General features: G+C 35.6%; 1 protein-coding gene across 2 annotated transcripts in view; it reads right to left on the reverse strand.

The window, feature by feature from the left end:
- Positions 1-25,142, reverse strand: part of LOC145276853 (structure-specific endonuclease subunit slx1-like) — a 251,566-nt gene that overhangs the window by 110,399 nt on the left and 116,025 nt on the right. For both annotated transcript variants that reach the window (XM_080128253.1, XM_080128244.1), the window contains exon 2: positions 24,516-24,702. In XM_080128253.1, the coding sequence (XP_079984379.1) occupies positions 24,516-24,691 (176 nt within the window). In that variant the 5' untranslated portion in view covers positions 24,692-24,702. The remainder of the gene's footprint in view (positions 1-24,515; positions 24,703-25,142) is intronic.

The raw sequence follows: 25,142 nt of genomic DNA on the forward strand, positions 1-25,142 counted from the left end.
AACTTCCAATACTGTCCAGATTTAATCTTCCTCTGAGGTCATCAGGTCTGAGCCTATCATCAAATTAGAAATTTTAAAATTTCACTAATTCCATTTATAGGACAAAAGATAAAAATATATATGTAGCCTATGTTAGCCATAGAATGCGTTCCAAATTTAATAAAAGTAGATAAATTGTTTGGGAGTTTTTTTAGAAAACAGGAATTGTTTGAGAGTTTTCTAGGAAGCAGGATACCCAAGAAGTATATAACATCCTCACACACTCTCTGTTTGTTGGTTGGCTGGTTGTTAGGTTTCACAACATCATTGGATCATTTTATGTCAAAACTGTACACTGATAGATTTTTTTTATCCAGATATTTTCCCATTTGTTTTCATTGGCAAATAGACTTGGGATGATTTGAAGTTGGAATCAACTGGTTGAATTTGCTTGGTTGAAAGCTTTGTTTTTATAAAATCACAAGGTCTACACAATAAAAATGTCAAGATCACAAACACAGACTGAAAAAGGAGAATAAACAATTTCATTGAATAGAAATGGTTGAAACTGCTGGAACAATAGCACAAAAACAAACTTATTAATTTCTTTGGTATTATATTAAACTACATCCAATGTTGAAACTCCGATTTATAGGTTTGAGGAGAATGTGAAGTTACCTTTTTGTGATCATAAATCCAAGGTCCATTCTTATCTGGGTTGATATACATTTCAGGACCCCATTTATGAATTAAACTGAATGTTTCTTACATAACACAATGAGTTTGCTCTAACACTGACTCCACGGCTCTATAACTGACATTACAAAATATAAATATTTATTCACCTAGCTTGACAGGGCAGGTTAAAAATAACCCAATCACTTGTATTAATTTCTAAATTCTGAGGGTATTACAAAGATTAATTTTTGCACTTCCACTTAGCTGTAAATCTAGTGGTACCACTTGAAAGGGGCTGCCTTCAGAAACTGGGATAGAATTATTTGATTTTTTTTAATTACCTTTCTGCTCTTGTCACAAATGTAAACAGTCATTGTAGTAAATACAATAAAAGTTTGTTCAAATTTTTAATATCTTCATGAGATAAATTATAATATATAATTTGTTCTGCACAATAATTTTTTTAATATTAATTTGATAATGTTTGTATTTCGTCCATTTATCACATATTTCATTTTACCCAAATAGAGCCATTACTTGTAGCAAGGATATCATAGCAAGTAGCACCTGCTTTATTTATTCTTTATTTTCAAAGGATTATTTCATAGTAATTGTGTTATAAAAATGTTTCTTCTGTGATGCTTGATCATTGCTTATGAAGATGACTATGATCATGCAATTGTTTTGTGGGTTCAGAAATGGTTCATCAGCGTAATCCGAGCTCTGAAGTATCTCCCGCATGCAAGGCACCTGTGGGATGATTCTGTAGCTAAGGTGCTGACTGCTCTGTCTTTTTGAATAGCACATTCCTTTTCACGTACCTCAGTACATGTAGATTCAGCAGTCATGTCTCCTTTGTGGCTTGCAGTACACCAGGGACATCTGTTTTAGGCTAGGTTTTTCAGAAGCTGAAATACAAATGAAACTGTTTGAGGGACCCCTTCAAACTATCCTTTAACCGTTTCCACTTTCCTCTTACAATTCTTTTGTTAGTTCACCATAAAGGAACTGTTTTGGGAGTCTTGAATCTGACATGCGGCACATAAGACCTGCAGAATCTGTTGCAGCATTGTATGTACTGACAGGTGGTCAGACTGAGCTAAAACCTATGTCTGGTATCTTCTCTTGCCATTTGATTTTCATCAATCTACGGTCACATAGAAACGGTTCAGTTTCTTGGCATGTCTGGCATATATAGTTCAAGGCTCTCAAGTGTACAAAAGAATGGTAAGAATCACAGTTTTGTATATCTGAAGCTTCAGCTGCAGCCACGTCCTGGATATGACCTTAAACTATATCCGATGGTCAGGCCCCAGCTTGTGGGCTTTGGGGAGTGTGGAGCCACCCTTTAATTGCCATTGCTCCCAGGTCCATTCTGACTTGGAGTGGTAGTACCTGTTAGGGTCCCAATTATTGGTTAAATAGAAACTGACTTGAAAAAAAAAATATTCTATTAAAAAATTTTTTTTTTTTTTAAATCACTGGATTTGGCATTAAATAACCTGAAAAGGGTTGATATGCCCTAAAACAAAAACAACCAACCAATCAACTGCAGTCAAATTCTACACTACCACACAGTGGATCCGAGATGTCCAAAAGAAGTGATAGCCTTTGCTATCCTGCAGTCAACTTCATCATGTATACTGCCCCTGATAGGGTATTGTCCAAGTGGATTGTCCATTGCTTTTAGATTGGTTCCATGAATTGAGATCTGTGGCTCAACATATCATTTCCCTGGTGCAGACCGATACATTACCTCAGTTTTCTTAATGTTTCTCCTGTGAGCTTTCTGTTGGTTGTTTTTTTGTTTGTTTGTTTGTTTTTTACAAAGAAGTCACCACTTATCAAGGCCACTCAAGGATAAGGGTTAATAAGTGTACAATGGTCAATGGGACAATGTCGTAATAATTGTTAGTAGTGGAAATTTGGTAAATTGGATAACTTAAGAGGAACGGCTCATCAAGAACTTGTTTACGTTGGACTTGAAGATGACTATATTATAGTCAACTGGAAAGCAAGCAAACGGAAGAGAGTTCCACAGGTTGCTTCATATTTGGATTATTTAATGTTGAATGCAATATATTTGGTTGAAAGCATTAAGTAATTATACATAATGCAGATACTCGTGCATAATACTCAATACAGTTTCATACATGGAACACTAACAGTTATTATCACTCTGGGTTAGAATCAACCCAAAGGTAATTACAACAAAGGGGTGACTCTACTCTAATCAAGGCTGCAATATTCTGAGCTCTCTATCAGATGTAGTTTTGTATCATTATCATGTAGTTGTTGCAGCATCATAAACCTTCTTGAGTCTTGTGCCATCTCACTCTGTTCTCCATCACATGGGGTCTTCATTGATGCATTTTTAGTCCTCTATTGATTGCTTGATGTAAATTTTGTGAGATCTCTACAGTGAATTATACATCCCTGTTTTGGCATCTACAAAAGAACATTGCTGACAATTTCATTGTTAGTCTTCCAGTGGTGATCAGCAAATCTGGTTCTCTCTTAGATTTCAGGTTGAGACCTGAAGAAGAGTCCTTTATGAGATGTTGCTTCCAGATATTAAGAGCCACTCATTCTGGTGTAAACACATCAACTTTTTTTCTCCAATCCTTTGGTAAATATTCAGCTGCTACTACCAAATACAAAAACTGATATAACAATGTCTTCAAAGAAATAACCTTCTTAGTGACACTCAATATGGTTTCCATTCTGCTAGATCTACAGCAGATGTGCTTACAGTTATATCTCATAGGATTAGTAAATCTCTCGACGGAGGCAATCTTTCTAGGGCAATTGCTCTTGACATATCTAAGGCCTTTGATAGGATATGGCATAAAGGTTTACTTCACAAGATCTCTAGCTATGGTATAGCTGGAAATGTCTTCTCAATTATTAAATCATTTCTTTCTGATAGGTTCATAAGAGTAGTAGTTGAGGGGCAAAAATCAGAAGCTCACAGTATTAATGCTGGTGTCCTTCAGGGGTCCATCATGGGCCCAACTCTTTTCCTGATCTACATTAATGATCTTTCAAATCACATCCTTACATCATTTGTAGACATTTATGCTGACGACACTACCATTTATGGTAGCACATCTAAGACAGTAAATGACCAAGTTCTCTCTGATTCTCTCTCCTCTGATCTGTAGCACATGGTACAATGGGGAAAGGAGTGGCTGGTTACTTTTAATGCATCTAAAACCAAGCTTCTCTTTTTACATCATCAACATTCTGATCCACATCTGGCATCAATTGAAATGAATGGCTCTCGTCTTCAGGGGAGCTTCTGGACTTGACAATTACTCCTGATCTTAAATGGAACACGTACATCAAATCTGTTGCCAGGACCGCTGGAAAAATGGCGGGATCTTTCTATCGATCCAGTAGATATGTCACTGCTGATGCAATTCTCTATCTATATAAGAGCCAGGTACGTCTAAGGATGGAATACTGTTGCCACATCTGGGCAAGAGCAGCTAGAAAGAACTTATCCTGCCTTGATAGAGTTCAAAATAGACTTCGTAGCCTCGTAGGAGATGTCCTTTTCTCTTCCCTGCAACCTCTATCTCACAGAAGAGATGTTGCGAGTTTGTCTCTGATGTATTATTTTCATGGAAAGTGTTTGACTGAGCTTCAGTCTATGGTCCCCCCTCACCAAACTTTCACAAGAAACACTCGTCTAGCTGAAAACACTATCAATTATTCCCTCCACTCTTTATCTGTGCCTAAACCTAAACGTACATTCCATGAACAAAGCTTCTTTCTTAGAACTGCACGCCTGTGGAATTATCTTCTGTTTTCCTGCTTTCCAGCTGACTACGATATGTTTGTCTTCAAGTCTAACGTAAACAAGTTCTTGATGAGCCGTTCCATATAAGTTAACAAATTTACCGAATTTTCATTACTAACGATTACTATATTTTCCAATTTCTACTGTACACTCTTTAACCCTTATCCTTGAGTGGCCTCTTGGCCTTGATAATGTGGTGATGCCTGTGTAAAAAAAAAAAAAAAAAAAACCTCATATCTCATCTTAGATTTGACTTCCAGATTGCCTTCACCTGGACTAGTCCAGTGCAGGGTTGGTCTGATTCTGTGAAATTTTCTTTTGCAGTTTTACTGCCAGGGTAGATAACCTTCTGTTATACCAAGAAATTCTTCCATTTTACCTATTCTTTGAGAACTTGACAGGTACTATCACTCTAGAATTAAACTAAAGGGTCACTTCCTTTTCTCAAAATCTCCAAAATTAGAGCCTCACAGCTGGATGTAATTTAATGTTATAATCAATACTAATTAAAGCTAGACATTTTAAACATGTTAATACATGCATGCAAATAGTATATTTTTTGTAATTTGTTCATTAAAAAAAATTGTTTTCACATATTTAATATCTAAAACCTAGATTAGGAATTGATCTTGATCCAACAATCAAAGTAAACAATATGCAATACTTGATTTCATATCAAGTCTATTCCTCCACCACTGTCTTTACCCCTCCCTAACAAAGTCAACTGACAAGACTATCCGGAAGAAAAAATTTAATCATCTCCTGTCACTAGTTTCAAGTACCGTCAAGTGGTTCAACACACACAAAAAGCTTTGTTTAATCGTTTTAAAATGTCCAAGAACAAACAAAGATTAAATTAAAACCTGGCTGACTAACCCAAATCATATAATATTCCCTAGTTTTTTGTTTTGTTTTGTTTTTTCTGTTGAAAGTCATTTTATCAAAAAAAAAAAAAAAGCTTTTCACTTACCAATTCAAGTAAGAAGACAACAGAGAAAATCCTAATTTATTTTTCTCAAACCGAGCATATACATAGTATAAGGAACAGACACAACAAAGACATAAATATGTGTATCTTAAAAAGCAATGAAAGTTTCACCAAATAATAATTAGGGTTTAATGCATAACAATTATACAAATTTACAAAATTTTACATAATAGTTTTTTGTAAAAATAAAGATTAAAGAGAACAATGAAAATGAGCTTTTTAGCAATAGGTAAAAGTTGATTTATCATTAGGACTTTATTTTTTTAAGAAAGATGGCAAATTCTACTCGCAAGATTTAAAAATAAAAACGCATAATTGCTTACTATCAAGAAAAAAAATCGATTTCCAAAATTTCTAATATTGTTTATAGGTCTATAAGTGTTGTTCTTTTTGTAATTAGTAGGTATAAAATGGGGATGGGGGGGGGTAGATGCAAAACCAAAACTCGGCAAACTTCCAAAAACATTGCAAAGGGAAGATCAAAGAATTATTAGAATGTCTACAAAAACGGTTTTGAAAAATGTTACATCAATTGCTCGTAAATTTAATGAGGAGAAAAATAATAAGATCCCAAGGAAAATTATTGCGCGCAAGTTAAAAAATACAGCATTGCATGCCCTTATTCATTTCAAAACAAAACCAAAGGGCACACCTGGTGTATGTGATAGAGCATATTGTTTGGATTGAGGCACAATGGGGGTACAGTTCATTTCAATGATGAGTTCAAGTTTAATATGTTTGATCCTAATAGTAAAACTTATATCATAAAACAGATGAAAGACTGTCTTTTCAATGTGTCAAGAAAACCGTTAAGTTTCGTGGTGGTAGTTTGATAGTGTGCGAAATGATTTCATCTACAGAAGTTGGCCTTTTTTAATTACATTTTCACCACAAATAAAGCACAGTGCCACTTTGATGTAGAGGGCTACTATCAGGGACATAAGTTACAGGAATACTATGTAGGGAGTTCAGCAGTAAGATGTCTTTTCACATTACACTTGAACTTCTGCATGTCAGTACAGTCGGGGAAGCAGAACACAGGAAGAGAATTTCAGAGTCTAGCAGTTCTGGAGAAGAAACTATTAGAATAGAAGACTTTCTTACACCTAGAGAGCTCTACTGTATAGGGGTGGGACTTTGCTGCTTGGCAGGTTTGATGGGGGGGGAGTATTTACGTCAAGAGGGTACAAGGGCTTGTAGTTCGTCAGAGCATCCACCATTAAAATGCTTGTTAAACAGGCAGAGAGATGCAACATTTCGTCGGTGAGACAGAGGTTGAAGCCTAGATGACAGATACATACATTAATGCTGAGATTTACAAATGGGTTCTTCATCAACACGTGGCACCAAGATTACACTATGACCTTTATGAATCTCCTATTTTCATGCAGGATAATGCATCTTGTTACAAATCTCAGAAGGATCTGGTTTTTATTTTTTTTTTTTTTTTACACAGGAATCACCACTTGTCAAGGCCCGGGGGCCACTCGAGGATAAAGGTTAATAGGTATACATTAGTCATAGTAATTATATAACGTAGTAAACCTAAGTAGTGGGTATTTTGTAAATTGGATTACTTAGGGGGACAGTTCATCAAGAACTTGTTTACATTGGACTTGAAGACAGATTGTAGTCAGCTGCAAAGCAGGCAAACGGAAGAGAGTTCCACAGGCGTGCAGTTCTAAGAAAGGAGCTTTGTTCATGAAATCTACATTTAGGTTTAGGCACAGATAAAGAGTATGGGAAATTTTTGATAGTGGTTTTGGCTAGACAAGTGTTTTTCGTTAAAGTTTGGTGAGAGGGGGCTATAGATTAAAGCTCAGATGAACACTTGCCATGAAAATAATGATAAAGTAGAGACAGGCTCACAATGTCTCTTCTTTGGGAAAGAGGTTGCAGGAAAGAGAAAAGGGCACCCCCCACAAAGCTATGAAGTCTATTTTGAACTCTGTCAAGGCAGGATAAGCTGCTTCTAGCAGCTCCAGCCCAGATGTGGTAACACTACTCCATCGTTGGCTGTACCTGGCTTTTATATAGGTAGAGAATTGCATCAGGAGTGAGATATCTACTGGAGCGGTAGAAGGATCCTATAATTTTCCCAGTGACCTTGGCAACTGATTTGATATATGTGTTCTATTTCAGATCTGTGGGAAAGAAGTTGCAGGAAAAAGAAAAGGGCATCCCTCACTAAGCTATGAAGTAGAAATTGGCCTAATCAATTGTCCAGCCCAGGACCCTGATCCGAATCCAAATAAAAATATCTGGAAAATAATTGTTCAAAAGGGATATCCCCTCTCTACAAAAAAAAACAAAAAAAAAAAAACAACAGGATCACCAATGTAGAGAAATCATTGAAAATAACGGGATGTTTATCAAATATTAAATTTTGTTGATATTTTGTTCACAATGAAGTATTAACAAGATCATTCCTTAACTTTTGTCTAGTTGTTTATTTCCTTTGTTCAGTTTAATGTTTACTTATTTTTTAAAACCTATTATGCAAAATTTTATAACTTTGTATACTTATGCATTACATCCTAATCTTTAGCAAAAATTTCATTGCTAATCATGAATTACTTTTTAAACACATATTTATGGTTTTGCTGGTTCCATTCCTTTAATGAGCAATGTCACGGACTACAATAGTGCAATAGAGGCCCTTCGTTTGGTCATACGTCGAGAATATCACCAACATGACCTCCCACAACACCAAAGCAAGCCTGATCACCACCAACCATTGAGTATTTGCTGAGCTCCCACCAGCACTTGTGGAAAAGGCATGCTCCCAGTTCTGGACCCGTACCAAAGTGGTGATTGAGGCTGAAGGCAGCTACATTGAATAGATGTCAGCTCTACTACATAATCAAGTTACCTGACTTGATTTTTTCAATAAAAATTTTTTTTAAAATCTTTTTTTTTTAACTGGTGGTCACCACTTATCAAGGCCCGAAAGCCACTCGGGGATAAGGGTTATTGTGTGTACAGTAATCAATGGAATAGTATCGTAGTAATCGTTAGTATTGGAGATTTGATAAAGTGTCTTACTTAAGGGGGCGGTTCATCAGGAATTTGTTTATGTTGGACTTGAAGATATCCAAGTTGTAGTCAGGTGGGAAACAGGCAAACGGAAGACAGTTCCACAGATGTGCACTTCTAAGAAAGAATTTGTTCATGGAATCTACGTTTTGATTTAGGCACAGATAAAGAGTGGGGAAAATTATTGACAGTGGTTTCAGCTAGACGGGTGTTTATCGTGAAAAATTGGCGAGGGGGGACCAGGGATTGGAGCTCAGACGAGCACTTGTCATGAAAATAACGATAAAAAATTAAAAAATAAAGCTGTAGTATTGTTTTCTTTAGTGCGACAACTTTATCGTTCCACCTTGTATACCACTTGTTTTATTTACTAAATTATTACTTTTTTAATACTATTGAATTAAATTATTATGCTACCATTTTGTCATTAAAGTATTGAACTAAATTTCTATAAAACTATAACTAATTTTGTTAATGTAATACATTGTTTTAATCTGACCTGTGTTTGAATTCCTTGGGTGTAAATAGCTTCCAAAACTTCCAATACATAATTTTCTTTTAATCCGATTTAAAAAAAAAATATGATATGAAATCAAGAATGTAATCCAATTCTTTATAAGCTAAACATTTTAAACTGTTCTTAAATAGTGAAAATATAAGAATGAATTACTTAAAATTTTGACAGCATTTAAATTGTCAAATGGATAGTAGTTTCTGACTTTAAAATTCCATGCAAATTGAAGATACACAAAATAAATATTAGACTAACAATTCTGAAAAAAAAAATAATTAGAAAATAACCCATATCGCTGTAAGTTATTTAGGTGATTAAAATAGGATTTTTCCATGTTTTGGACAAATATAAAATCTTTCCAGATTGAGGCATTTCTTGGTATCAATTCAGTGGCCCTTTTTGGGAAGATATATGATCAGGTGTCTAAAAATGTCCTTGTTGGGAGCCATGAAATTTTGTTATTTATTGAATTTCAAAATGAAAGGAAAAAATATACAAAACAAAGTTTAAACTCAAAAAAATGTTACAAGAACGTACTTGAATATTTGTAAATAACTTAATTCTCAAAAACCAACATCATTTCGCTTCCTCGTAAACTTTTACCCACAAATTTGTCATGTATTTGCATTAATAAAAATTTGTAAATGAAAATTTCTAGCAAATCTTTGTAGATTATTTTACAATTTTAACGGGTAAAATACAATCCTGAAAAAAAAAAAAAAAAAATCAGAAACTAACTCATTTTTACTATAATTAATATAGGTGATTAAAATAGGAGCTAACACGGATCTGTATGCCGGCATATGTGTTTATAAACAATGGATTCTTGTTTATTTGTAAATTCTTGTTAAATGGTGTATAATGAAGATATTGTTTTCATAATGTAGCCAATTCAAAATATTTCCAGTATGTTTTCTTTTTTATTCTGAACTGAGGCAATTTTAATTTGTTTGAGGAACAAATTTTCTATAAATAACAATGAAGATAGATTATAAATTCTTTATTTTTATAAATAGTCAAATAGTTTTTTTATTTTTCATGAATAGAAATGAAACGAAAGAAAACATGTTAAATATTTTACGTTAAAAATATTGTTCTAATAGCGTATCCAATACTGAATGTTCCTGCCAAATTGGCTTTTGATTCTACCTGAGAAGAAATCCTTGCTAACCGAGAGAAGTTTAATTTTGTTTGGAGAGTGGGATTTACCACAAATAATATTAAAAATAATGTTAAAATGCTTTACTTTTGTAAATAATTTAACAGTTTTTTGTAAAAAAAATAAAATAAAACAAAACAGTGCAGTAAGAAACAATAGTTTTTTAGTTTCACCATTAAAATAGCATGAAAAAATTGAAATTGCTTAGTTTCACCATTAAAATAGCATGAACAAATTGAAATTGCTCAGTTTCACCATTAAAATAGCATGAAAAAATTGAAATTGCTTAAAATATCTCAATAATAATACACAGAAAGAGATTGATGATATCAGAAATAATCTTTTTAAATTGTTTAAATCGAACTAAAAATAAGGAAGTAATGATATTTTGTATCTCAGATGGTTAGATATTTTTTCCTCTTTAAGATCATATGTGTTCTGTCAAATTTTTAACATAACTTTTTACACAGCACAAAATGCTATATCTTAATTGAAGCAATGAAATAAGCAATATACATGTACTTTTGTGTAAGGAATCTTCAGAAATGAATGGTTTCCAAAAATCTGCAGTAAATGCACATAAATATGCTGCAATACTATAAAACTTTCATGTATCATGTATGCATAAGAAAATAAGGAGTTAGTCAACTTAAAGTTGAATTGTAATGCATAATGCATTTTATTAGAAGAAACTGAAATCTAATACCAGGAATGTTTAAAAATAAATATATTGCAAAATTTCTTTGGTATTATTCTAGATTAACATCTTCTGCTAAATCACCCCCACCTGCATCCCCAGATATGTGATTCTCCCTTTTTTAGGCAATTACATATGAACATACCGAAAAAAACTTGGCAGAAATTTATAATATAAATCTCACTTGTCTATATGTATGTATGTATGAATGAATGAACGTACGTATGTATGTATCTGATCCTATTTCAGTAGAAAATGGTGTTAAGCAGGGAGACATTCTAGCTACCACACTCTTTGCTTTGTATTTCACCATGGTCTTTCAGATAGCATTCAGAGATTGTTCTGATGGTATCTATATTCGCTACCAAACTACTGGGGGGGGGTTCAACATTAGGCACTTCAATGCAAGTACAAAAGTACTCACCAACACGATTCATGACTTGTTCTATGCAGATGACTGTAATCTGGTGGCTCATACGGGGGCTGATATGCAGCATCTGTGGACGCCTTTGCAGTTGCCTGCACCGCATTGGGGCTGACTATCAGTCTGAAAAAAATTTAATGCGCCAGGCATGTCATACTATGAACCATCAATTTATGTCTGTGGGTCGAAGATAGCGGTTGTCGCCAAGTTTGTATACTTGGGTAGCACACTAAGTATATCCGGTGCCCTGTATGACGAGGTATTGTTACGGATCAGCAAAGCAAGTGATGCTTTTGGAAAGTTGAACAAGCATTTGTGGAGCTGTCGTGGAATCTCGCTACCAACAAAGATTAAGGTTTATGCCACATGCGTTCTCTCTGCTCTTCTCTATGCCTGTGAGACTTGGACAACATACAGGAAGCATTTGAGACGTCTTCAGCGGTTTCACCAGATGCGCCTACGGCGAATCTTAGGTGTGGGCTGGCAAATGTATGTCAGTGATGCTGAGGTTCTTGAACGGACCCAATGTCTGAGCATTGAAGCTCTTATTATCAAATATAGACTGAGATGGAGTGGTCATGTGGTAAGGATGTCAGACAGTCGACTTCCCAAACAACTTATTTATGGTGAGCTTGCCGAGGGAAGGCGCCTGGCTCAAAAGTCTAAAATGAGGTTCAAGGATTGTTTTAGGTCGACCTTCAAAAAATGTGAGATGGATGAGAAAACCTGGGAGAGTGTTGCTTTGGATCGTGGAGAGTGAAGAAGGGCCTTGCGGGGAGGTGTGTGCAAGTTTGAGGCTGATCGAACCCAGTATGAATGACTGAAGCGTGATACTCGGAAAGGGAATGTGCAAGAAGCAGTTGATGAGCTGGGGCGGCAAATTGGTCTGGAGTGTGAGGCGTGCGGGAGATTATGTCTTAGCAGAGCTGGGCTGATGAGCCACCAGACTGCTCATCAGCGCAATGGGCCACAAAACAGTCTTCTGTTGCCAGATCTAATTTGTGTCAACTGTGGGCGGACGTGCAAAGGCGGTTTGAAATGGCATTTGAATGTTCATAGAAGTGACCATCAAGCACGTGCTGCTAGTGGCGCTCACATCTGCACCATGTGTGCCAAAGAATGCCAGAGTTTGGTAGGGCTTAAAAGTCACTTTCGTGCGGCTCATCACTGATCTGTCTTCATGTTTAAATTTTTTAATGCTATATCAAGAAATGGTAATATTCGAGAACGAATTTGCTGTCATCATGCATGTATGTATGTTTGTATGTCTCACAAAAATTTTGACAGAGGCGACGGATTTTCACGAGATTGGTATCATTTTGAAGTTCGACCCTTCAAACGACAAATATCGAAAAATTAGCCCAAAACATTAATTCCTTCACTTTCAACTGGGCACTTGGAGGCGTCGCTTCTTTCGCCGATATTTCCAAAAGTCATCGCCTCTTTTCGATTGTCTAGCCTTAATTTCAACCTACATCACTTCTGGTTTGGTGATGGGCACAACAGCTAACGCATTACATTTTTTTTTTTTTTCACTTTCTTTTCCTCCTTCGTGGTACGGGTTCGAGCCTGCCTGCCTACTACCACTTTTTTTTTTGCACTCGCAATTTTCCTTTTTTTTTTTTTCTCAACTAACACCCTTACACCCACCTCCACTTTCTTTTCCGCCTTCGCTTCACAGGTTTGAGCCTGCCTGCCTGCCTACTATAACTTTTTTTTTCTCAACACACACAGGGCAACGCCGGGCATCCAGGTTAGTATATATATATAAATTCAATATAAAGATTTAATGTAAAATAATCTTAGATTTTAAGGCCATTCTAACGTTTTAGGGCAGTTAACTAATCTATAAATATAAAAGCAAAAATGTGTGCGTGTATGTATGTATGCATTTTTTCTGGGTCGGCTCGCTCTTTCTTAGAACTTTTTATATCACATCTAAATCATAATAACTACGACTTAAGAACAGGGGTCACGGCTATCTTTAATTCGTCCAACTTTTACCAGCTATTTTCGATCGCCACATCTTCGAAAAGCGAATGATGGGGTGGGGGAAACAGTAACTGGCTTGCAGCACAAAACTAGGTAAAACATCACGCCACTTTAACTTCCTCGCACCTGTATATTTCACTTTATAAACCTTAACTTAACACGCTTATCAATTCCTCTCCTCTCGTGGCCAAGATGGTTAGGTGCCTGGCTTTTTTTCCCTTTCGTTTCCACCTTCGCGTCAAGGCTTCGGGGTTCAATCCTACTTTCCTACTAAAACTTTTTTTTCTCTTTTACACCTCCAAACACCCGGCCAACGTTTTTCTTTTTTTAAACACACACACCTCCAAACACCCGGGCAATGACGGGTACCCCCCACCCCCACTAGTTAACTATAAAAGTAAATCCTGTGGTTTTTTTTAAACAATTCTATGTGATTATTGGAATTCTTTTCAGATGAGTAATTTGTATATTTTATTTATTTATTGCGACTATTATCCTCATCTTTTTTTGTAGTTGTTGTTTAACAATATTTCGCCCAATTATTCCCCTGGCCTTTGTCAGATTGTTAACCGCAACAGGATAGGAACCCAAACATATTGGAAATATTTTGTATTGGCTACATTAGGAAAACAATATTTTCATTATACACCATTTAACAAGAATTTATAAATAAACAAGAACCCATTGCTTATAAACACATATGCCGGCATACAAATCCATGTTAGCTCCTATTTTAATCACCTAAATTAATTATAGTAAAATGAGTTAGTTTCTGATTTATTTTTTTCAGGATAGATACTCTACTATTTATTTTTTTTAATAAAATCAGTATTTTGTATTTTACCGATTAAAATTGTAAAATAATCTACAAAGATTTGCTAGAAATTTTAATTTACACATTTTTATTAACGCAAACATATCACAAATTTGTAGGTAAAAGTTTACAAGGAAGCGAAATGATGTTGGTTTTGTAGAATTAAGTTATTTACAAATATTCAAGTACGTTCTTGTAACTTTCTTTTTAGTTTAAGATAGCGCTTTCAATCTGCAAGTAAATAAATAAAATTATGTGTGATTTTAAGAGGGTCTTTGTAGGAGGACGAGCGTGCTTGCCATTTAGATTTTGGGTTAATGGTAGGGCTAGGAGCAATTATGTGTGGACATCCTGAAAACTTGGCAGAAAGTAAAAAACAAAATCAATCATTTTAGAGTGAAAAATTAGTTTCACATATAAATTTAATGTAAAATAATCCACCATTTCCAGACCATTTTAGAGTTTGAGGGCAGTTGATATATTTTTCTATGAGAGATAAATCCTGTGCATTTTTTTAGAGGACATGGTCTGTTTTATTTTTTTTTGTTTTTTAGACGATTATGTGTGATTTTAAGATAGTATGTACGATAGGGGAGGGGAGCTTATCACTCGGCCTTAGAGTTAGTGTTAGGGTTATGAAAGGGTTTTTATTTTCAAGTGGTACAGCAGGTTCAAGAGAGGCACTTTTAAGAGGTAGGCTTGTCACTCAGACATAGACTTGTTGGTAGCTTATATATATCTATAAAATATAACGCTGAACGTCTGTGTGTGTGTCTGGTCACGAATAGGTTCCTATATGGTTGACTATTATAGAAAACTGATCACATAAAATGATAGAAGATGTATCGAGACATAGGAATAGGTATGTTTGATCTGGCATAATGATGATTCATTAAAATTGTGGGGTCTGTGTTCTATATCTCCCCTTACCAACAGCGACCATAATTCATTCCTCGCATTGTGACAGCCTTCTAATTCTCTTTTACACACCTATCCCACACAATGCTTCAAGTAAACTACATATCAATCATATATATATATATATATATATATATATATATTATTCAATTTTAGGTAAAAAAAAACATCGAATAGGCTCCTATATGGTTGACTATTATAGAAAACTGATCACATATAATGAGAGAAGATGTATCGAGACACAGGAATGGGTATGTTTGATCTGGCATAATGATGATTCATTAAAATTGTGGAGTCTGCGTTCGCGCCTGGTCCACAAAGTATGGAAATAAAATATTTTAAAAAAAAAACGTTTACAAGTGTTTTTGATATAGATGTACAGAAGAATACTTCGAGAAGTATGTTTTAACTTAAATAGGGATGGTATAATAAAATTGTGGGGTCTGCGTTCGCGCCTGGCCTCCATAGAATGGAAATAGGCACAAACTTTAATAAAGACTTTTCATATATATCTGTGTAAGTATACTTTGATAATTATGTTTCAGTTTGAAGAAATATGGTATAATAAAATTATAGGGTGTTTGTTCGCACCTGACCTCCATAGAATGGAAATATGTCACAAAGTTTAACAAGGTTTTTTAATATAGATCCACAGAATATTGTGATAAGTGTTTCAGTGTGAACAGGTATGGTATAATAAATTATGGGGTTTATCTATTTTATTTTAACTTTCATCATATTTTGCTTTGGTTTTGATACCCCCAAATTCGAAGCTTTCTCTTTACAAGCCTTCCTTTTCATAACCTATTATACTTTCATAAATCAGAGTCCATTTTTCGTAGGCTGTTTTTGAACCCAGTCAACGACGGGTTCTTTTGCTAGTATATATATATATATATATATATATATATATATATATATATATATATATAACTTTTTTCAAATTGAAAAAATATCAAAAGAATTTAGAGTACTAACTCCACTAAAAAGCAATAATGGATGGGAAATAGGGGATCATTATACATTAAATCTATATGCAAAACTGATCCCTCTCTATTTTCAATTCTAAATTATTTTAGTTGTCATTTTTTCTTTTACCCACCAAGATTTTTTAGTAGTATTCACACATAATCGCCTAAAAGAGTAGAATTTTTTTTTTATTGGTAGCTAGAAAGTCATTTATTACTACTTTGAAAGTATATCTGAAAACCGATGTTTCTTGAAGGAAAAACTATTTTATAATAGAACCACAAGCGACATTAATTTTAAACAAAAAGATTTTTGTTTTTCTCTTTCAAAATAAACTTGTAAACATAGTTTACAAAACTCATCAATTTCAAAGTAAACAGTCAGCAGCTGAAACAGCAGCTGCTGACTAGTTTATAATGATTAACACTACTAAAATGGTTTACTTTCATTGAAAAGGTTTAATATCTGGGAGGGGGGGGCTGATTAAAAACTGCTGGTACCAAAAGAGACATCAACTTTAATTATTATAAACTAGTCAGCAGCATTAATTTACTTATTACTTAGGGGATGGAAAATATATATTTAAAAAAAAAACGTTTGATACATGTCATGTTGAAGTTTTATTTTAAAAACAACAAAAACAAAATGAATGGACCAGTTTATTTCATACCCTGACGATAAGTAAGATTGATATTTTTTTCTGATTGTGTTCTCTAAATGTAATAACGAAATATCTCATGTGAGGAGTGGTACTAAGCTATGGGAGCTTGCGGACACATAGACAACAAACGGAGGACTTTAAGGTAAACACGGTTATCGCCCTTCAACTATGGTAACACCGTGCCTTGCTGCCGGGGGGGGGGGGGGCGATAAAGCCTATTTTGTATCTTTCTCTCTAATAATCTAATCTCTTTTTCGCTGGATCTCAGGACAATGCAAATGTGATGGAAACAATTTCCTGGCTCTGGCGATAGCCAGGCGGCGTTCAAACTCTCAAAGAATATTGAGGCCTAAACGCAAGTAATTTTACTCATTCATCTTTTTTTTTTTTTTTTTTTTACAAGGGTGTCACCACTTATCAAGGCCCAGAGGCCACTCGAGGATAAGGGTTAATAGGTATACATTAGTCATTGTGATTTTAGCATAGTAAACAGTGGGAATTTTGTAACTTGGATTACTTAATGGGACGATTCAATTAGAACTTGTTCACATTGGACTTTTTCTTTTTTTTTTTTTGTGCATAGGTATCAACTCATTATCAAGGCCCAGAGGCCACTCAAGGATAAGAGTTAAAGAGTGTACAGTAAAAATTGGACAATATAATAATCATTAGTAATTAAAATTTGTTAAATTTGATAACTTATATGGAACGGCTCATCAAGAACTTATTTACGTTAGACTTGAACACAACCATATTGTAGTCAGCCGGAAAGCAGGAAAACGGAAGACAATTCCACAGGCGTGCAGTTCTAATAAAAAAGCTTTGTTCATGGAATCTACGTTTAGGTTTAGGCACAGATAAAGAGTGGGGGGAATTATTGATAGTGTTTACAGCTAGACGAGTGTTTCTTGTGAAAGTTTGGCGAGGGGGGACCATAGATTGAAGCTCAGTCGAGCACTTTCCATGAAAATAACGATACATCAGAGACAAACTCGCAACATCTCTTCTGTGAGATAGAGGTTGCAAGGAAGAGAAAAGGACATCTCCTACGAGGCTACGAAGTCTATTTTGAACTCTATCAAGGCAGGACAAGTCCTTTCTAGCAGCTCCTGCCCAGATGTGGCAACAGTACTCCATCCTTGGACGTACCTGGCTCTTATATAGATAGAGAATTGCATCAGCAGTGAGATATCTACTGGATCGATAGAAAGATCCCACCATTTTTCTAGCGGCCTTGGCAACAGATTTGATGTACGTGTTCCATTTAAGATCAGGAGTAATAGTCAAGCCCAGAAGCTTGTCAAAACTTGAGGCCTCCTGAAGACGAGAGCCATTCATTTCAATTGATGCCAGATGTGGATCAGAATGTTGATGATGTAAAGAGAGAAGCTTGGTTTTAGATGCATTAAAAGTAACCAGCCACTCCTTTCCCCATTGTACTACATGCTCAAGATCAGAGGAGAGAGAATTGGAGAGAACTTGGTCGTTTACTGTCTTAGATGTGGTACCATAAATGGTAGTGTCGTCAGCATAAATGTCTACAAATGATGTAAGGATGTGATTTGGAAGATCATTAATGTAGATCAGGAAAAGAGTTGGGCCCAGGATGGACCCCTGAGGGACACCGGCATTAATACTGTGGGCTTCTGATTTTTGCCCCTCAACTACTACTCTTATGAACCTATCAGAAAGAAATGATTTAATAATTGAGAAGACATTTCCAGCTATACCATAGCTAGAGATCTTATGAAGTAAACCTTTATGCCATACCCTATCAAAGGCCTTAGATATGTCAAGAGCAATTGCCTTAGAAAGGTTGCCTCTGTCGAGAGATTTGTTAATCCTATGAGATATAACTGTAAGCACATCTGCTGTAGATCTAGCAGAACGGAAACCATATTGAGTGTCACTAAGAAGGTTATTTTTGTTGAGATGTTTGATTACTTCTGTATTTAACACAGATTCCAGCAACTTACTCATGACGCACAGGAGACTTATTGGCCTGTACTGAGAGGGGGATGAGCGATCACCTGAATTCTTAAATACAGGGCATACAGATGAAATTTTCCAGGGAGATGGGAAACTATTCTCCTTAAGACAACGTTTAAATAGTTTTGTAAGTATGGGCGCTAGTTCAGGTTGAAGTTTTTTGAGTACAATAATTGGAATACCGTCCGGGCCAGTTGCTTTACTGGAATCAAGGTTTTTGATTAGCTTGGCAACATCACGTACAGATATACGTATATCATATAGTGTGTTTTCAGATACAGGAGGAAATATTGGGGGTTGGCGGCCTTGATCGCAAAAGGTAGAATTAGCTGCAAAGTTCTTGACAAAGAGTTTGGCTTTGTCTGATGCTGACGAGATTACCTCAGGTCTATTGATGATAGTTGGAATGGAGCGCACACTTCTGTTCAGAATTCTGTTTGCTATTTGCCAAAACTGGTGGGAACCAAGCCGCTGCTCAGCTACTTTGGACTTAACAGATTGAGCATACAACCATCTTGCGCTTTTTATTACTTTCTTACAATGGTTGCTGGCAGTCCTGAAAGCGGCTTTAGTTTCCATACATCTATTACGTTGGAAACAGTGGAAAAAGTGATTTCTGTGCGCAATGGCAGCAGTACATTCTGGAGAGAACCATGGCTGGCTGTTAGGTTTTTGCTGAACCTTTTTCGAGGGTATGAAACGATCAATACCTACAATTAACCATTCCGTCAGGTCTAATACTATAGAGGACACATCCTTTTTAAATATGGAATGCAGAGGTAGATCAGTTATAAATGTACGGAAGCTATCCCAGTCAACCTTAGTGTATCGATATACTGTACGATGGAGAGGTACGTCTGGGGACTTATTACATTTCATTTTTATCTTAATTGATACAACAGAGTGGTCGGAAGATCCAAGAGGCGACAGAACAGAAACTGAACATAGTTCAGGGCAAGTTGTGAGAAAAAGGTCTAGTAGGCTCGCATACTGGCCGTCATTGTCGGGCACACGGGTGGGTTCCTGAACAATCTGAGTGAGGTCATAGGCAATGGAGAAATCATGACAGAACCTCCCCTCATCATCGGTCTTGTTTGAGTGGGTCAACCATTCGACGTTGTGAACATTGAAGTCTCCACATACGTGAATGTTAGCTGAAGGATAAGCAGGATAGCAAAATCTTTTGCCACAAACTCTTACAACGTTGATTTGTAAATAAATGCAAATAAATCTATATTTGTTATCATATATCGATATAATTTGTGTCTTCATTATGCGACTTTTGCTTCTTTCACCCACCTTACAACATGGAGGATGGGATCGCCAATTACATAAGTAGGCCATCCTATCCTCAACAAAGCTTTTAAATACTGCGTGGATCAAAAAAAAAAAAATGGCTGTCTCACAGTGTTAACATTTTTATCATTACTTTCCTAAAAACACTCCAAACATATCATGTAGTTTATTATTTACTAGCATGGGTGCCCGGCATTGTCCGAGTGTTTGGATGTGCGTGTTGAGCAAAAAAAAAAAAAAACCCATACCGCGAAGGAGGAAAAGAACGGGGAAAAAAAGTGAAATTTTTGCTGTTACTACCACCATCAAACCCGAAGTGACGTAGGTTTAAATTAAGGTTAGACAATCAAAAATGAGGGGATGAATTTCGAAAATATTGGCAAAAAAAAGCAACCCCTCCCTGTAGAAAAGTGCCCTGTTGAGGGTGAAGAAATTAATGTTTTGAGCCAATTTTTCGGTATTTGTCGTCTGAAGGGTTGACCTTTAAAATGATGCTGATCTTGTGAAAATCCGTCACCTCCGTTGAAAGTTTTAGGCAGACATGCAAACATATATACATACATTTATATATTAATAGCTCAAATTTTCGACCCAAACCGATTAAAAAGCTTACCTTATCTCTGAATACCCTTTATGTAAAATTTCAAATGTTTAGACGAGAAAATGTCTGAATAATTGTGTAGAGACCGCAGAGGTCAAATTTCTTTTAACTTTGACCCCTATTATGACATCTTAACATTTATTGTTTTGGGCTCAAATCAAATTATTAAGTTAGATCCATGTCCAAGGAACCTATATTTAAAATTTCAAGTGTTTAGACCCAAAATTATCGGAGGAGTTTGATAGAGTTCTCAAAGGTCAAATCGTTAGACTTTGACCCCTTAACAGCCAAATTTCTGGCTGAAAATCGATTACAAAAATTTTCCCAGATCTCAATACTCTGTATATCGAATTTCGAGTTTGTAGACTGAAAATTGACAGAGTTATTGCATAAGGAAATGTAGACAGACAGACACACACACAGACACTTTCACTTTTATAGATATAGATTACAGCAAGTGAAAGGATATTCCTTTCCAAACAAAATGATGGTATTTTGAGGAATTAGTGTTTTAGCTTTAAAATATGACTATTTTATTAGGTTGAGAAGAAAGTTTTTGCAGAATTTGGATTTCTAATGATGTATTTTCAAATAAGTTTTTGTTATAATACCTTTACTTTATATATCATTTTAAAGAGTTTTTTTTTGCTCTATTAATCGTTTAAATTACAATCATTTTAAAACAATTATGTCTTCTTTTCAGAACGTTGAATACAAGATGAAAAAAAAGCAAATTTGCACAATTTTCTTATTTCAATTCAAGCTAGGCCGAGAGGCTGCTGAAACAGCTCGCTATATCAAAAACACCTTCAGCGACTTCATCGTCGCCAAAATGCAAGATTTTTACGTTACTGACATAAAAATACTTGTTTTGCATTAGCAAAAGTGTATTGATTCTGATGGTGCTCATATCGATCAATAAATTTTTGTTTGAGCCGAGATATGTTCATCTGAATTTAAAAGTTAAAAATCGCAAGTACTTTCTTGTCAACCTGATAGTAGGGCTACCTTGAAATCTGTAATTAGCCAAAGCATTTTATGGTCAATGGGCATTGCTAATTAAAGTGTGCGTTATTTTGCAAATGTCAAAAATTCACTTAGATGTCGAAGTAGATGTTTGTCTTCATACCATTTCTGACTCAGCTATGCCTTATTTACATCGTTAGTATAAATTTATATTTAAACTAGCGGTGTACCCAGCATTGCTCGCATGTGTCAAGGTAGTGTAGTAAGGACCTCCCCCCTCCAAAAAAAAAAGAAAGCTGTAGTAGTGGGAGGAATCAAAACAACAGTAGGCAATTTTGGGTGAAAAGAGGGTGTTAAAAAAAAAAGGTGGTAATAGGCAGGCAGGCTCGAACCCGTAATGCAAAGGAACAAAAAAAAAATGTAACGTCTTAGTCGTTGTCTCCATCATGCAACTGGAAGTCAAGAGCGTTGGAATTAAGTGTAGTCAATCCAATGGTGACGATGACTTGCTAAAATGTCGGCAAAAAAAAGCAACCCCTCTTTGTACAACACTGCCCAGTTGAGAGTAAAGGAATGAATGTTTTTGGCCAATTTTTCGACATTTATCATCTGAAGGATCGAGGTTTAAAACGATACCGATTTTGTCACATTCTGACGCGTCTATCAAAAGATTTTGTGAGACATACAAACACATACATATTTTACCCTTCATATACACACTAGCAGGAGGTACCCGGCGATGCCCGGGTGTTTTGAGGTAAATAAAAACTCCGGGGGAGGGGGGGGGTAAAATAATAAAAAAAAAATGTTTTGGTAGGTGAGTATGAGGACCGAACCCGAACCCTTGAGGCAAAGTTGGAAATTAAAGTGTGAAAAAAAAAAACGTGCGGCGTTAACCACTGGGTCACCACGACATACAACGGAGGCACGTTTGAATTATTTATTTAACTATTAAAAACACGTGGCCACAATAAAAGTTAACTCTGCTACTTCCATTTGTCACGCAGCGTTTGGGTTTGTTTACCCAAATTTTACTGCTTTTTTCCCCAACAGATGTTGGAGAGGGGGAAACCAACTCCAAATTGTCCAGATTGAATAGCAACTGTCTGATATACAACATTGATCAAAGCTGATTGCTTCTGGACGTTTCCCGGCGCGCGATGCCGAGAAGGCTGTTAACTTTGAATTAGTTTCGCTTTTTATACGAAAAAGCCGAATCAACACGTGAGAAGCCAAAATAGCAATAATTTTGTAAAAGTCAACGCAAATAAATCTATATGCTACACGCGTTCCCAAATCGTAGATGTTATTATATAGGGGGTATATAAACAGTTCTAAGCAATAGTAACCTCCTCGAGAGCGCGTGCGAGAAAAGCCTTTGCGAGACATACACGAAATGGTCACACACATTTTGCCTTTTATATATATAGACTAGCAAGGGGTACCCGGCGTTGCCCGGGTGTTTGTAGGTGTGTGTGAAAAAAACCCGAAGAAAAACAGGTGCCCGTGAAAAAAAAAGCCTTGACGACGCGCAGTTGGAAAATAGTAAAGTGTGAAAAAAAAAACAGGTGCACGTTTTTGATTGATGTGACGGCGATAGGTATTCAGCAGTTAGCATTTTGTGCGGGACAGTTTTTAATGAGGTCAATAAATCGGTTTGTTTGTTTTTAATAACCTGCTGCCCCATCTCAAAATGAAAGCTACCGTCTGATATGACGAAGTCGACATTGAACAAACGTTACTTAGCTCTCTAGAGACTACTGGCTCTGGGCCTGTGATTAGAGTCGAGTTTCGCTTTTTGTTTATACCAAAAACCGAATTTAACGCATGCCAATGCGGGAAATGTGGAATAATTAACGTTTGAAAGTCAATAAAATTAAATAGACAGGCGAGCTCCGTGGTTAAGTGTGAGATATTACAATTTATAGATGATATAAAAAGTTTTAAGAAGTTGTGAAGCGAGCGCTTCTCTGAAAGAAGCCTTTTGTGGACATCGAGGAAAAGCGTACATAAATACATTTTCGCTTTTATATTTATAGATATAGATAAATAAAAATAAATCTTCTTATATCTTCTTGCATGTGTGAATTCATGCAGCCATCTGTTCATTAAAATGTAACTCAGAATGAGTACAGAAAGTATAAGCAAAAGGCATTCAGAATATTCGAATAATATTTCCTTAAAAGATACAATCGTTATTTAGATTTTGAAGCTACTGCATTATTTTGAAAGACATTAGTAAAGAATTTATGTGATTTAATCAAAATTCCCTTCTATTAAGAAAGAACCTGGTGTAACTAGTGGCAGTACAAGTAGATAATAGTAGCTAGTAAAAAATGGATGCCACTTTCCTTTAAAGATTTATTTTGGAGAGTCTAGTAACTCAAGAAAACATAACTATTGAAAGTAAACAAAATGAATGCATAATATCTTAAAATGTGCATGAGAATTTAGGCTAATTTTTTTTTTTTTACAAAGGAGTCACCACTTATCAAGGCCCCGGAGGCCACTCTAGGATAAGGATTAATGAGTGTATGGTATTCAATGGGACAATATCGTAGTAATCATTAGTAGTGGAAATTTGGTAAATTGGATTACTTAAGGGGACAGTTCATCAAGAATTTGTTTATGTTGGACTTAAAGACGGAAAGCAGGAAAACAGAAGAGAGTTCCACAGGCGTGCAGTTCTAAGAAAGAAGCTTTGATTATGGAATCTACGTTTAGGTTTAGGCACAGATAAAGAATTGGATGGCAGAATAGATTATTAGATCATGGTTTTGGTTATTTTCCTAATACGTCAATACAATGGAGGCGGGTCGATTTTACTTTATTATATAGACGTTTTCACTGTATTTTGTACGTCATGTAGAAAATACTTTAGGAAAAATTAAAGAAAAAAAATAAGAGGAAAAAAAAGGAAAAAGTAAATTCAATGAAAAAAAAAAGGAAAATAGAAGAAAAAAAAAGGAGGGCAAAGAAGAGAAAAAGAAAAAATGAAAACAAAAAAAAAAGAGGGGGAAAATTCTTACCAAGGTCCACGTCCACTTGTTTTTCTTGCTCCACCTGCCTGGGTACCTGTGTTATGTTGTCGAATGCGTCTGTTTGGATCAACTGTATAGCCAATATAGATCCGACCTTTAAAAGACGGATTCACATTGTAGAGCAGGTAGACACCATAAAAATCTTCAACAACATGTTGTGCCATCTTTACAGAGACTGTCATGAAAAGCAAAAAAAAAAATTAACATCAATATTTTAACACCTTTGAAATTTGAAACTTATTTTAGAATTAGAAAAAATCATTAAAATGATTAAAATCAGCTCAAACGTTCAGAAACATATATATTATTTAATTGGAATTCATTATTGAGATGAGTATCATTTATTAATTTATTTATTGCGGACTATTTATGCTCATCTTTATTGGTTGTTGTTTCACAACGTTTCGGCCAACTATTCCTCTGGCCTTCGTCAGGTGGTAACCGCAACGGGATACGAACTCCGAATCTCATAACTGCATTCTCAGCAATTACTGCCATCCATAGTTGTTGTCGTCTCACCACATTGAATCTCTACGGTTCCAGGTGAGAATTGTCTGAAGATAGCAGTTTCAATCCTATCCAAAGCCGGCCAGAGGCTTATTTGGTTAAAACATG

The sequence above is a fragment of the Euprymna scolopes genome, chromosome 1 (assembly GCF_053919585.1).
Source record: "Euprymna scolopes isolate OS-2025 chromosome 1, ASM5391958v1, whole genome shotgun sequence".
Classification (NCBI taxonomy): Eukaryota; Metazoa; Mollusca; class Cephalopoda; order Sepiida; family Sepiolidae; genus Euprymna; species Euprymna scolopes.